This window comes from Chlorocebus sabaeus, chromosome 25 (assembly GCF_047675955.1).
Source record: "Chlorocebus sabaeus isolate Y175 chromosome 25, mChlSab1.0.hap1, whole genome shotgun sequence".
Classification (NCBI taxonomy): domain Eukaryota; kingdom Metazoa; phylum Chordata; class Mammalia; order Primates; family Cercopithecidae; genus Chlorocebus; species Chlorocebus sabaeus.
Window position 1 is genome coordinate 72180090 of NC_132928.1, and position 15384 is coordinate 72195473.

Consider the following 15384-nt stretch of genomic DNA (forward strand, 5'->3'; position numbering starts at 1 on the left):
CTAAACCACCAATAGAGAGCTGTCCCTGGGTGGAAGAGCAACCAATGACTCTCCCCAGCTCAGAGCTCTAGGTATGGATTCCTTCACTCCTCAAAGAATGGTTGGAGAAAACCAATACTGTTACTAAAAGCATCTCTCACCTTCTCCTTTCTCCATGTTTCATTACCATCATGTTCTGAAAATTTATATTTCAAGAAAAAATAAAAGGGATGGGAGAAAACAAATTGTTTAAAATATGGAAAATGGGAGTGATTATTTACTTTTGATGCTATGATAAACAGACTTATAAAAAGACAAACGGACAATGACATTAAAAGCACAGACTTAAAAGAATTTTACATTTTAAAAAACAGAAATTCTCAAAATTTTAAAAGTGAAAAAGGTTTCCTTCTTGTCTTACACATTCTAGTTCATGAAGACGTTTCCCATTTTTATTATCATTTGTATCTGTTTACAAGAGACTCATGTTTTAGCCCCCTTAAACTATTCTTAAGCATCAAGAACAGTTTTGGCCGGGCACAAGAGCTCACGCCTGTAATCCCAGCACTTTGGGAAGCCAAGGTGGGAGGATCATGAGGTCAGGAGTTCGAGACCAGCTTGACCAACATGGTGAAACTCCATCTCTACTGAAAATAGAAAAATTAGCCAGGAGAATCGCTTGAACCCACGTGGCAGAGGTTGTCGTGAGCCAAGATCACACCACTGCACTCCAACCTGGCGACAGAGCAAGACTCCATCTCAAAAAAAAAAAAAAAAAAAAAAGGATGGTTTCAACCCGATCCCCCAATGAATTGATTTTTTAAAGTAGACAGCCTTCTCTGTCAGAGAAGTCTCAAGGAGAGAATGACTCACTGTTATTCAATTTTTTTCTGAATATGTGTGAGCTAGGTATAGATCTTATGTAGATAACATATGTACACATATATGTTGACTGATATGATCTCCATAAGGGAATATGTAGTAGGCGTAACGATTATGTGGGCTGTCAGATGCATGCCTTTTTTCCTCTCTAGCATTTTCCCTGTGTCATTGAATCACTTATTTTCTTAGCTGTCATATATTCTTTTGTGTAAATACACCATACTTTATTTCCTATTTCCCTTCTGATGAACATTTAGGTTATTTCCAGTGTATTAACAGCAATAAAACTTGGATGAACATCTTTGTTAGAGCATATCTATATTCACATCAGATTATTTTTTAGAAAAAAGAAGTTTAAAAATAGAAACAGTGAGTAAGAGGCCAGAACTTTGATATATATATTATCAGCCTTCAAGAAGGATATATCAATTTTTATTCTCATCAGCAGTGCATGGAATTTCTAAAGATAATCATCTCAAAAGCAAAACAAAGATTGACAAAAACCCGAAAACAAATTTGGACTAGATCATGTTGAAAGGTTCCCATCAAGCTAGCACATTATTATCTTGTTGATACACTCGGACAAACACAAACCCTGCTTGATTCCTCTGCCAAGGGCTCTGGGCTGGTCACAATTTTGATGGCCCAAAGCTTCACCTCAGATGCACCCCTAGAGCCCTGAGGAGCTCACCTTTGTCCTAGTGCCTAAGGAGCTATTTGTTAAAAGGTAGTTTAGGAATCCACAAGCCAGAAATACTGAGGCACCAACTACATAATTTTAGGAACAAACCATGTATACGTTTAGTCCTCCAAACCCTGCCGGGAACTCTAGGGAATTATTGGGAATTCAGTTGACTTTTTGCCATACACTAACAAATCCATCTTTGGGAAAAGGCATGACTCACAGTGGCTCAGTCAGGAGCAGGACACACCTCTACACCTCATCTCTTTTTGCTTTCGTCCAGCTTTAGCAGGACCTTCTCTTTCTGCTTCACAAAAGGAACAGTCTTTGCCTTAAGTAGGATTTTGGGTTGTTTGCTTCCTTTTGCAAAAAGCGAGGTGTGTTGCTCAAATCTGATTACACTTTGGAACATCTCTCTCCCTTTTTCCTGCAACTACTCTTCTGGTGACTAGTGCAATTTCTTATGAATACAACTGACTCTAAATGCCCAGTGTAAGCCAACAAATATGTGAAAAACAAGGGAGAAAGAGCCACCCTCAGCACTTATTGGTGGAAAAACACAATTATTTCTTTGGAGCACTTTATATTTTTTTGGCCAATAGGGTCATTTGGCAATCTGTGACATGCAAAATTTTCACTCTCATTCAGTGAGTTCCCAGGACAGTTCTAGCAGACTTGGATGGACCACACTCTGAGGTAATGGTCTCAGCATGTCCTGCCTTCGGGGAGTATTACTGATCACAGCTCTCCTTCATGGTTACCACGCAGAACATAGCGCCAGGAACAGAATGTCTTCTTTCAGTGAGGTGGTAGCCCAAGAGACAGTGCTCAAAATCGCTTGAACCCGAGAGGCAGAGGTTGCAGTGAGCTGAGATCGCGCCACTGCACTCCAGCCTGGGCAACGGAGTGAGACTCCATCTCAAAACAAAGAGAGGATGCCTGAGAACAGCTAGCACCAGGAATGCTGGAGTTGTACTCCCTGCCACTTGGAGAATCTAGGCTTGCCGGACTCCACTAGGGCTCTGACCTTTCTCTGAAGCCAGTCTGAGGGGCAGAAACAGCTAGAAGCCTAGAGAAGGTCCTGAGGGCTTCCAATGAAAGAAATTTGGCCAAGAGTCAAACCCAGTGCTATGAGCAAGTTGTTCTTTGAGATGGAGAAGCGTGCACCAATATCCAGAAGAAAATTCCTCACTAGAGGCAAAGTAAGCCAGCACCAAGCCCTCAGGAAAGCAAACAGAGCAAGGAGGAGGGTTTTAGGAGCCAGAAATCCAGGGGCCTCCCCCTGCCTGAGCAGATAGCAGAAGACACTCCCCAAGAGGCTCCTCTTGCCTGAGATGACCAGGGGAGTGGGGGGCGCAGGGGGTGGCGGGTGAGGGGTCCGTGTAGAGGAAGGAAGAGAAGAAGGCTATGTTGGGAGGAAGGACCTGCCGGTGAGGTCGCGCTGTGGATGAGGAGGAGGGTGTGGAGAGGGAGGACTTGCTGGTGAGGATGTTATAGGGATGAGGGGCATGTGGCAGCTGGGGGAGCTAGGAAATGCGGAGAGGCAGGGAGATGTGATAAGTACTTTTCAGCACCTCTCTGTGTGACACTCATAAACCCACTGCACCACTCCTACATGAAAAACACTGCAGAGCTTTTGTGATCTTTGCAGACATCTGGTGTTTATATGATGAGTGAAGCAGCAGAGCTGGGTCAGGTATTAAGAGGGCCTGGTTATTTCCTAGATCCACTGGCCTAAGCAGGCAGTCGGGGAGGAGAGCCAGTTTCTCTGGTAGCAGAAAAGAAGCCAGCGGGGAATGAGGGGCCGTGTGAGGAGTAGGGTGCCCAGAGGCAGCCAGCACCCAAGGGGTTCTCATTGTGCAGCGCTCCTTTGAGTCATGGCAGGACTTTCCTGGTTCCTGGCAGGGAGCAGGGGGCTATTTCCAGAGGGGGGCTATTTCCTGTGGGGGGGGCTATTTCCAGGGCTCACGTTGCCTACCTCCAAAGACGTGCCTACCTTGATCCCTGGAAAACTCCTGCTTCTTTCTGCCCTAGTGACTTTCCACGCATTCATTCACTCAACAATGATCATTGATACCCTGTTTACGGCCAAGGTCCCTACCGTAGAGAGTTGACAGCCCAGCAGGAAGCTGGAGCAAGTATACAAATAACTTCAGAGCAAGTCAGAACATGATGGCTGCCTTTGGAGAGAGGCAGAGGGCTTCACAGTGCATAGGAGACCCCCATCTCAGAGATCAGGACTTCTGAAACTGCGTCTGCCCAACGTTGGGCCTCCGAGAACCTCATTGAACAAGACCTTGCCTGCAGGTCCCGGCCAGCCTATGCTCAGGAATAACTAAGGAGTGGAGCCACAGCAACATCCTTCCCAAATCTGGACGTCTTCCTCCAACTCAAGCCCAGCCTGAGGGCCAATCCCCTTGATTCACCCTTGGAAACAGACACCAGCCAAGGGAGCCGTCTCCTGGCATTGACAGGGATCCGATTTAGGTCAGTATTCTAGTTCCCACTCCACAGAGGAATCTGACTGGAGGCCAGCTGTGGTCGATGAGTCATCCGGAACACAAGCAGGCAGCTATTTCCGAACTAAATGGTATCTGATCTCCCTCCTCACCTTGAGTCCAGTGCCCTGGTCTCCAAAAAAGCACTTCCTCTGAGATCAAGCCAGGGAGAGAGACACAGAGACCTGAGCAGAGGGGAGCCACCGTTGCTTCGTCACTCCTGGTGCCATGCAGGCGGCAAAGGAACATCTGGGATATAGCAGGCAATTCTAATAGATTCTCCCTCCTTCCTTCCTTCCTCCCTCCTTCCTCCCACCCTTCTTCCTCCCTCCCTCTTTTCTCCCTCCCTTCTTCCTCCCTCCCTCCTTCCTCTTTTCTTCTTTCTTTCTTTCCTTCCTTCTTTCTTCCTTTCTCCCTCCCTCCTTGCTTCCTCCCTCCCTCTCTCCCTCCTCCTTCCTTCCTACCTTCCCAGCTGCCTTCCTTCTTCCTCTTTTCCTCTTTCCTCCCTTCCTCCTCCCTCTTTCCTCCTTCCTTCTTCCTTCCCTCCCTCCTTCCTCTCTCCCTCCCTCCTTCCTCCCTCCTTCCTCCCTCCTTCCTTCCTCTTTTCTTCTTTCCTTCCTTCTTCTTTTCTTCTTTCCTTCCTTCCTTCTTCCTTCTTCCCTCCCTCTCTCCCTCCTCCTTCCTTCCTTCCTTTCTCCCTCCCTCCTTCCTTTTTTCTTCTTTCCTTCCTTCCTCCTCCCTCCTCCCTTCTTTCCTCCTTCCTTCTTCCTTTCTCCCTGCCTCCTTCCTCTTTTTTTCTTTATTTTCTTCCTTCCCTCCTTCCTTTCTTCATTCCTTCCTTCCTCCCTCCCTCCCTCCCTCCCTTCTTCCCTTCCTTCCTCCCTCCCTCCCTCCTCCTTCCTTTTTTCCTTCACACCCTCATTCCTTTCCTCCCTCCTTTTTTCCTTCTTCTCACTTGGAACACCTACTATATGAGCCATGTACTGTTTTAGGCACCAAATCAGAGATGACCCTTTCCATTATGTAAGAGACTGAAAATAAAGACTGATGTATATTGATTCTTACTATTTGCCAGGTACTATTATAACCACTTTACATATATTAATTCTTTTAATCTTCACCACAGCCAAATAAGGCAGATACTATTATTATCTCCATTTTGGGGAAGAGACATCTGGCTGAACATGGAGAGATGAAATAGCTTGCCCAAGTAAAACCATGTATAAGCAGTGCCCCCTTTCTGTACCAATTCACGCTATTGGAAGAAGTTTCTGGAAGCTGGCATGACCACTTCCCAATGGGAAGGGAGCATCATTTCTTGAGTACCTGCTATGTGCTAGACACTGTGTTAGTCCCCCAATACCCCCAATCTCTATGTTGGCCACCCAGCTGACCTCTGGAAGGTCCCAGGAAAGGGAGCCTCACTCTCCCCTAGGGGTCCAACCTAGAAACTCCCTCCCAGCAGTGCCACTGCCAGGGTGGTGCCCTGCTCAGCTTCCACCGTGCCATGGTGCACTCCTCCAGAAGCCGGCATCCAGTGTTCGCCACTGAGCACAGCACAGGCCCCTGACTTGGATTCACAGAGGAAGCAGGCAGACGCCCTGCCCCCATCTCCGTGCCTCTGTTTTGGTCGTCATGATCCTGACTCTGGACTCCAGCATCACCACAGGGTCAGCTGCTGTGTGTCACCCTGAGAGAGTCCGGAGGGACCAGGAAATGAGTCTGGAAGCCCAGTGGTCTCACCTCTCAATGTCCTGTCCGCAGCTAGAGTTACTCAGCCTTGATGTTCCTCCCTAGAGAAAGAGGAGAAAGCTTCATGGAACCCTAGTAGGTCTGAGTTTGTCGTACTGAGGCATGTTGCTGCCTGGGGAAGAAAAAAGACACGTGAGGTTCTTGTTTTCCTGCCCTTGCACTTGGAGTTATTGAAAAGGATGTCAAAAATCCCTGCCAGGTGAGGGAAAAGAGCTGCCCAGTGCATAGGAGTCCATTACTTGGCCATCATTAGGCTTTCTGTCTCTCCTGTTGGACACGCCAGTGCTTGCCCCACTCAGAAGGCTTCTGAATATTGTGGACTGATGTACTGGGGTGAAATTCCACATCTAGTTCCACTTTAAGTGATTATTTTTAAACACTGGTAACCGTAAAAATAATTTGTTATTCTCACTATTTAATACAGTGACGGACTATTAAACAGTGTTGATATTTCAGAGTAAATTAATTAAAGTAGTCTGTTTTCTGACTGTTGAAAACCATAGCTGGATTTAACATTTATGAATTTATTCTGAACACATGAAGTAAAGGTCTTCACATTACTTACATGAATATAATTTTAACAGTATTTTTCCTCCTCCCTCCTTCCTTCCTCCCTCCTTCTTCCTTTCTCCCTGCCTCCTTCCTCTTTTTTTTATTTCCTTCCATCCTTCCTTCCTTCCTCCCTCCCTCCCTCCTTCCTCTTTTCTTCTGTCCCTCCTTTCTCCTCAAAAATCTATTTAATTAACTGGAGACGGGAAAGATAATGTTAAGGTCTTTGTAGGCAGTGACAATTGTAACACATAGGAAAATAATTTCATACACCCCACATTTTAAAGGCTAACAGGACCTAGGAGATTATCTAGTTGATGTCTTTCTAAACTTCCTTTTAGCCATGACATCTCTTTTATAAACCAAATCTAACATAGGACCCCAACAAATAAAAGTAGAGTTGCTTTGCAGAGACCAAGAAATAGTTTGGACTGGGCATGGTGGTTGTGCCTATAATCCTAGTGCTTTGAGAGTCCGAGGCAGGAGGATTGCTTGAAACCAAGAGTTTGAGACGAGCCTGGTGTCACAGTGAGCTCACATCTCTACAAAAGAAATAATTTTTAAAAATTCTTCAGGTGTGATGGTGCACACCTGTAGTCCTAGCTGCTCAGGAGGCTTAGGTGGAAAGATTGCTTGAGCCCAGGAATTCAAGGCTGCAGTGAGCTGTAATCACATCATGGCACTCCAGCCTGGGCAACACAGCAAGATTCTGTCTCTTTTATAAAAGAAAAAAGAAAAGTATACAGCTGGAAAACTGCCAGAGGGGTCCAATTCTTTCAGGCCCAAATCAGGAAACTGAGGCCAGAGGAGACTTGGCGACCACTCAAGGTTGGCTGCTTCTTCCTGGAGGAGCTGGAGTTCAAACTCAAGATGTTGGCTATACTTTAAGGCATTTTCCATGCTCCGTTGGTCTCAAGGGAATCGTAAGTTATCACTTAACTCTAGCAAATGGATTGATGCCTTATTGGAATCGCGCAGTGGGACCATAGATATTTACATACCCCTGGGTGGGAATGAAGAGACCAGCGGCCTCTGTGGATGGCGGACGTGTGAACCAGTCCAAGTAGGGTAAGAAGAGGCTGTTCACACAACCCAGGCTGCAATTCTGTACTGGGAAGAAGAGTAACAAACCTCCAGAATCCAAGGAATCAGGTGGGCCCGATGTAGCTACCCTCTTCCTGATGATCAGCCCCGGCCTGTCTGCTTTCTCATTCTAAAGGGCCATGGCTGGGTCCTCACCCTGGGGGTCGCAATTTCAACACAGCCCCTGGGTCGTCGAAGAAACTGGGCATTTTGACTCCTTTCTTATCTAGGACTCCTTTCTTACTGCTTTTCGCTGTGGTTTGCATGTGAGGAGTTGGGAGGAGGCAGGGAGTATAAAACTTACACTCCTGGCATGTGAGCTCTGCATCTGTTCCCTTCTATATCTACCCAGCACACCCACTTCAGTATCCAGACCTCTGCTGAGATCACAAAACCCAGTCACTCTTCGTAAGTCTGCCATACCACACTACCATAAATTGTCATTAAATACCCATCCAATTCCCAGCCATATCAATGAAAAAACAAACAAGAGAGTGGGGCTGGTGATAAAGAACAGGCTTCTATCAGAATAGACACCATCGCACATCGCTGAGGAGATCCTTGGCTTTGATGAGCAAACTGTTGCACAGTACATTCTTAGAAGAAGACAAGGAAGACCTACTTAATGAGTAAAATCTGAAAAAGTCAGCCCAGTTCCTTTTCCCAGCTCCTGTAATACTAAAGTCAAGACAGATAGGTGCCCAATGATCTCATCCCGTTATTATCTCATGCTAACACCCTCAAAAGAGGAATAGGGGTCAGAGGTCAAATGACCCATCCTTTTGTCTGGATATTATTTATACAGTATTGCTGCCATTGATATATCAGGGGTCTCAGCTCTCTTTGTTGGAAGAAGTATTGGCACTTTTTTGGTGGGGGGGTGGAAATGTGAGATTGGAGTTTTTGTGAGATTTGAGTTTTTAGGTGGGGCTTGGGCAATTTCCTAAGTATCCTAGAACAGGTTATTATGGCCTGACTCCAGTGAGACCATAATAAAAAAAGCTCCAGTGAAGCTTTAAATTGTTGGAATTCTCAAAACAGTAGTGCATGCTTATACACCAGTACACCATTAGCTTCCTGGATAATTTTGTTTATGTGAGTTTTTACATAGGCATTCCCACCACATCCCACTCCCAAAAAGAAGTGTTCACTTAAGGAATATCCGTACTCATATGGTCAAGCAGACAGAAAACTCCTTATTTGAAAAGGAGTATGGGAAGTTTGGTTTTTTGAGGGGTAGCAGGGTAGGACGGGGGCAGCTGTTGAAACACAACAGAGCAGACAGAGCACATAGGACTGATGGGGTTGAGAATGGAAAATGAAAAATAGAAACAGCATAGAGTGCTTAAAATTAAAGGAAAGAAGTTAAGATGGCAATTAGTAACTCCTCTTCGGTAAGCAGAAGTTAACAGACATGATAAGGTGATGACCTCCCAAGTATAAAAACTCCTGGGATAAGCTGCATGTGAAAAAAAGGATTTAGTGGTCTTTAACAGTATTTGTTAACTATTTAACTTTATACACAACATTGCATTAAACAGAAAGTAGATATTTTAAAAACAGACAAATGTTTATTGAGTACTTGTGATATGGTTTGGCTGTCTCCCCACCCAAATCTCATCTTGAATTCCCATGTGTTGTGGGAAGGACCTACTGGTAGGTAATTGAATCATGGGGGCAGGTCTTTCCCATGCTGTTCTCATGATAGCGAATAAGTCTCATGAGAAATGACGGTTCTATAAGGGGGAGTTTCCCTATACAAGCTCTCTCTTTGCCTGCTGCCATCCACATAAGACGTGACTTGCTCCTCCTTGCCTTCCAGCAAGATTGTGAGGCCTCCCCAGCTATGTGGAAACATTACTCCATTAAACCTCTGTTTCTTCCCAGCTTTGAGTATGTCTTTATCAGCAGCATGAAAACGGGCTAATATAGTAAATTGGTACCAGTAGAGTGAGGCATTGCTGAAAAGATACCCGAGAATGTGGAAGTGACTTTGAAACTGGGTAATAGGCAGAGGTTGGGACAGTTTGGAGGGCTCAGAAGAAGATAAGAAAATGTGGGAAAGTTTGGAACTTCCTAGAGACTTGTTGAATAGCTTTGCCCAAAATGCTGATAGTGATATGGACAATGAAGTCCAAGCTGAGGTGGTCTCAGATCGAGATTAGGAACTTGTTGGGAACTGGAGCAAAGGTGATTCTTGGCATTTTGCCCCTGCCCTAGAGATCTGTGAAACTGAACTTGAGAGAGATGATTTAGGGTATCCGGCAGAAGAAATTTCTAAGCAGCAAAGCATTCAAGAGGTGACTTAGGTGCTGTTAAAGGCATTCAGTTTTATAAGGGAAGCAGAGCATAAAAGTTCGGAAGATTTGCAGCCTGATGCAATAGAAAATCTGCAGCCTCAATGCAATAGAAAGGAAAATCCCATTTTCCGAGGAGAAATTCAAGTCAGCTGCAGAAATTTGCATATGTAACAAGAACCTGAATGTTAATCACCAAGACAATGGGGAAAATGTCTCCAGGACATGACAGAGGTCTGCACCACAGCCCCTTCCATCACAGGCCTGGAAGCCTAGGAGGAAAAGATGGTTTCTGGGGCCAGGCCCAGGGTCCCCATTCTGTGTGCAGCCTAGGGAGTTCATGCCCTGCATCCGAGCTGCTCCAGCAGTGGCTGAAAGGGGCCAACATAGAGCTTGGGCTGTTGCTTCAGGAGGTGTAAACCCCAAGCCTTGGCAATTTCCATGTGATGTTGAGCCTGCAAGTGCAGAGAAGTCAAGGATTGGGGTTTGGGAACCTTTACCTAGATTTCAAAAGGTGTATGAAAACACCTGGATGCCCAGACAGAAGTTTGCTGCAGGGGTGGGACCCTCATGGAGAACCTCTACTGGTTCAGTGCAGTAGTGAAATGTGGGGTCAGGGCCCACATACAGAGTCCATACTAGGGCACTGCCTAGTGGAGCTGTGAGAAGAGGGTCACTGTCCTCCAGATCCCAGAATGGTAGATCCACAGACAGCTTGCACTGTGTGCCTGGAAAAGTCACAGACACTCAATGCCAGCCCGTGAAAGCAGCTGGGAGGGAGGCTGTACCCTGCAAAGCCACAGGGGCAGAGCTGCCCAAGAACATGGGAACCCCCCTCTTACATTGGCATGACCTAGATGTGAGACATGGAGTCAAAGGAGAGCATTTCAAAGCTTTAAGATTCAACTGCACTGCTAGATTTTGGACTTGCATGGGGCCACTTCATTTTGGCCAATTTCTCCCACTTTGAACAGCTGTATTTACCCAATGCCTGTACCCCCATTGTATCAAGATAGTAACTAACTTGCTTTTGATTTTACAAGCTCATAGGTGGAAGGGACTTTCCTTGTCTTAGATGAGGCTTTGGACTGTGGACTTTTGACTTAATGCTGAAATGAGTTAAGACTTTGGGGGATAGATGGGAAGGCAAGATTGGTTTTGAAATATGAGAATATGAGATTTGGGAGGGTCCAGGGGTAGAATGATATGGTTTGGCAGTGTCCCCACCAAATGTCATCTTGAATTCCCATGTGTTGTGGGAGGGACCCACTGGTAGGTAATTGAATCATGGGGCAGGTCTTTCCCATGCTGTTCTCATGATAGTGAATAAGTTTCACAAGATCTGATGGTTATATAAGAGGGAGTTTCCCTGCACAAGCACTCTGTTTGTCTGCTGCCATCCATGTAAGATGTGACTTGCTCCTCCTTGCCTTCCACCATGATTGTGAGGCCTCCCCAGTCACGTGGAAATGTAAGTCCATTAAACCTCTTTTTCTTCCCGGTCTCAAATGTCTTTATCAGCAGCATGAAAACAGACTAATACGACTTGTCATTGTGACTTGCCCAGTAGAACGCATGTGTAGAAGCCAATGTGAAGTGCTGGAGGAGACCCACATCAGCACAAGTATAAGCCAGTTTCCCCAGGAGTGTACAGATGCTCAGGCATGGTGAAATCATATATCATATATGAAAACCATATTCAAACCTGACAAGTACCTCTCAGCTGACTTGGAATAGCTATGAGGAATTTTTGCATTTTATATCTCCAACATATAAGAGAATAACATAGTGATTATAAGTTCAGGCTTTTGAATAGTTCACACTTGGATTTAAATCTCCGCTTGACCAGTTACTCATTCTGTGACCTATGACATTATCCTCTCAGCCTCAGTTTCCCCATCTACGAAACGAGGTAACAACAATCTTACAGAGCTTTTGAGAGTAGGATATGAAATTATTTATGTAAAACAGTTAACATAAATAATACATAAAGTGTGCTCAAAAACGTGTCCAATTATTATGTGATATTTGTTTAGTTACTATATATAATAAATGCTATTGTTGAACCTGATGGAACACATAGAAGTATTATTTTGCAGTAAAAAGATCCTCTTTAATATACAATATGTAATTCTTTTGCTGTAAGCTTATTTGAGTTTAAATTTGCCCAAGAAGGAAATGGCTTATTGGCTTATTGTAGTGTCATCACTAGGAGTCTTGGAACGTTTCCTGTAAGAGGCATATAATGTGGAGGGGTACCACTAGAGGGCTCTGCAGGGACCCTAAATACCTTTTCCTTGGCTGTAGTGATGGAGAAGCAACCCTGAGAAGCCCTGACCTTTTGGAGATCAGAGCCATTCCATTCATTACAGCTGTTCAAGAGGGCAAGTAATAAGAAGAATGCCACAAGAGCAACTCCTAGGAACCACTTCTGCCAGAGAGCTGGGGGGTGCAGGTGGATGTCACCAGAAACAACTGGCAGGTGCTGAGCTAGGACACCCTATTGCTTGAATTTCCCTCTCTCTGTACCACTCCACAGAGCTACCCTTGTGGGGACTTGAATGACATAATACAATGAAATTTTAACTTTGAGACAGGAAACCGGATAGTATTGAAGGTTCTGAAATTCTAGGCAAAGACCTAACCAACAATAACAAGAAAACCCACCTTGAATCTCAACTGATCCTTGAGGCTGCGACCCAGACTGATGTTTGGGCACGTGTAACGGAGATGAGCACAAGGCCCTGGGAGTTCTGGGGCTGCATGAGCCCTGCGTGTCCTACATGCAGGGATGATGGCAGGGCATCTCTGATGATGCACTGTCATGGGATAAATGCCCCTCTGGACTCAGTGGTCACTCAGGGATTGTGCTGGCAAGTGATGCAATAGGTATATATCATAGCTTTTTAATGAGCACCATCGACCAGTAGCTTACAGCTGTGTCTGAGTGACAGCAGTGAAGCCGGTGCCTGCAGAGGCAAATGTCAGACCTGCAGCTGAAGCAAGAACCTGGGAGCTGGGCAGAAAAGGAGCTTTCCTGCTACCCAGGTGAGTTTGGATCTCCAGACTGAGGCAGTGGGGTGGGAGCAGAAATCACTTCAAGCATTTGTTTTCTTGTGGCTGTTTTGCTTCTGTGGTGTTTGAACCACCCCCTGCTCCACCCTGCAGAAAAAGAGCTGTCCACGGGGCCAGACAAGATAATGTGCCTCTAGACTGAAGAAGTGAATGCCAGCCTTAGGAAGCTTTGCTTTTTTCCAACTATCCCTGTGAAATAATTCAGGACTTCGCACAGTGAAGAGTCAACTCTCAATCCAAAGTCAAGCACTTCCCTTTTTAAACTTGTGCAACACTGAGGCTTAAGTTCTCAGGGTCTCCCCTCCGCAGGCGCTGGTCCTTTTAAAGGGCTCCTCAGGGAGGTGGTGGACAGAGGCTGCAGTCAGGACCTGGCTGGGAGGAAGAGAGGGATGAGGGCTGCGGGGCTGGGCGTCCCGGGGAGGAGGGCGGAGCAGGTGAGCTGCGGGGTGGGAGCAGGGAGTGCACTTGTACGTGACGTTGGAGTTTGCAGCAACCTCCAAGTAGGAGGCTGTGCGCGCGTGTGTGTGGAGTGGCTGCGTGGCCGGGGAGGATGTGCGCTGCAGGGTGGCCGCCGCAGTGAGCAACGCGGCGACCGGAGCCCGGCGGGCAGCCGGGGAGGCCGGGACTGAGAGGGGCGAACCGCTGGTGCTCCCCGGCGGCGGAGGGCCGCGTCGGCCACGGGCCCGGGAGAGGCGCGCTCCAGCCGGCCCCAGGATGTAGGCGATCGGCGGCAGCGCTCCTGCAGGCGGCCGGCTCATCATGAAGAAGCACTCGGCCCGGGTGGCCCCGCTCAGCGCCTGCAACAGTCCTGTCCTGACCCTCACCAAAGTGGAAGGTAATGCGCAGCCGCCTCGTCCCAGGGGTCCCTGCACCCTAGCCGGGGAATGCTGCCACCCTGAGGGGGAGCTGCCTGACTGCGGGGCGCCGGGGCTGGGGGTGCTGCTCCCCAAGGACGCGGCTCCGCAGTGCAGAGCGCCGCCGTCTGCGTGGGGGGACCTAGCAGCTTCGGGGACTGCCCTGAGCTCCCTGGCGAGCAGGAGTGAGCTGCTGCGGCGAGCGAGCACCCGGCTCCCCAACCCTCTCCTTCCTGGGCAGCACCCAGCGCATCTGGCAGCAGCTGCACCCTCACCTCCATCCCAGTTTGTCCTGGGGCTCTTGTCTGTTCGGCAGGAGGGGGTCGTCCAGCCGCTCCCAGTGTCCCCTCACCGCACACACACTTGAGTTGCCTGGGTGTGGAGCTCTGTGCCTCACCCCCAGGCCGACCAAAGGTGCTGCCCATGGCTGGTAGAGGTGGGAGAGGGCTGCAGCGAGCTAAGGAGACGTCTCTCCTGCCTGTTCCGAAGCCTTTCCGGCCACCAGCCAAGTGACTGCCCTGCTCTTTGGGAATGGGCGGGGCGCACAGGTGAGGGAAGAGCCAGCACCAGGCTGTAAACAGGCTCTTTTCCTGGCCGAGAGGGCTCAGATGGGCTGTGAGAGGGCCCCAGAAGGTGTCCTCCGCCTCCTCCCCGTGTTGTCCTTTCTGCCTGGAACTGCTCTCACCCAGGAAATGTGAGCCGGAGGGCAGGGGAAGAAGCAGCCCACCGAGGAAAGCTTCCTCAGACACAGCTGGCTTCTGCTGGCCTAAGGGGCCTGGCTTTCCAGTGGAGAAGGGGGCAGAGGGGCCAGTCCCAGTTCTTAGCTCCTCCTCCCAGGAGGCAGAGGTGGAATGACTAACTCCATCTCCCAGGAGCAAGCCACCTGGGCCAGGTGAGGCAGGCCGACCATCCCCTAGGTCCCAGGAGCTGCCCTCTAGGCCTTTGCTTGTGCTGAGCTAACAGAGCCCATGAGCATCAAGCGGTGAGTGAGGGGCAGCCATGGGCTCGGACAGAGCCTGACTTCTGCTGTTCCCGGGAAGCCTGGACTTCTCTAGGCTTCTGTGGACCCTGCTTCCCACTCATGATTTCTTGTTTATTACAATAAATCTCAGAAGCAGCGAGGACAAGACAGAGGCTGGCTTGCTAATTGTATGTTCCAAGCTCAACTATCCACACAGGCCTGCCTGCAGCTGCCCTAGTACTATGACCCCCATCCTACAGAGGGGCACTTTGAGGCCCAGCAAGGTGGGTTCATGCGTCCTAGACCCACAGTTGGTAGGTGGTGAAGCAGGAATGGAATCCTGGGCTGTCTGATCCAAAGCTTATGCATTTTTTTCAGAACATCAGTTTGCACTGAACTGCAACTACTCACCTAGTTATCATCATTTTCTATCTTTAGGAGGTTGGGGTTTTTTTTTCCTTCTTGTGGCTGTCTTCTTCTCTCCTCCATCCCAACCTCAGGAATGACCTGATATCAGCTATCTACCCCTGAGTTTAGTGCAAGTGCTACCTCTTCCAGGGGTGTTTGTATTTCTAAGCCTTCTCCCAGACATTGCCCACATGTATGTGTGAGTTAGGGAGGGAAGGGTTGGCTATGTATTTCTCTGAGGGAAGCAGGGAGTGAGTGTCTGCTCACGCATAGGGTCCTCATGGGAAGCTGCCCCACTCCTACCTGCTAGTAGGGCAGATCGGTCCGCTCTCCAGCAGCAGGGGGTCTCCCTGGGACACTCCCA

At 47.9% G+C, this 15384-nt stretch overlaps 1 protein-coding gene across 2 annotated transcripts in view; it reads left to right on the top strand.

The window, feature by feature from the left end:
* Positions 1-15384, top strand: part of SLC35F3 (solute carrier family 35 member F3) — a 411421-nt gene that overhangs the window by 284282 nt on the left and 111755 nt on the right. The window contains exon 1 of one of the 2 annotated variants that reach the window (XM_007989823.3): positions 13221-13632. The exons of the other annotated variant lie outside the window; for it this stretch is intronic. Coding sequence (XP_007988014.1) covers positions 13557-13632 — 76 coding nt within the window. The 5' untranslated portion in view covers positions 13221-13556. Of the gene's footprint in view, positions 1-13220; positions 13633-15384 lie in introns of those variants that run through there. 2 annotated transcript variants of the gene reach the window in all.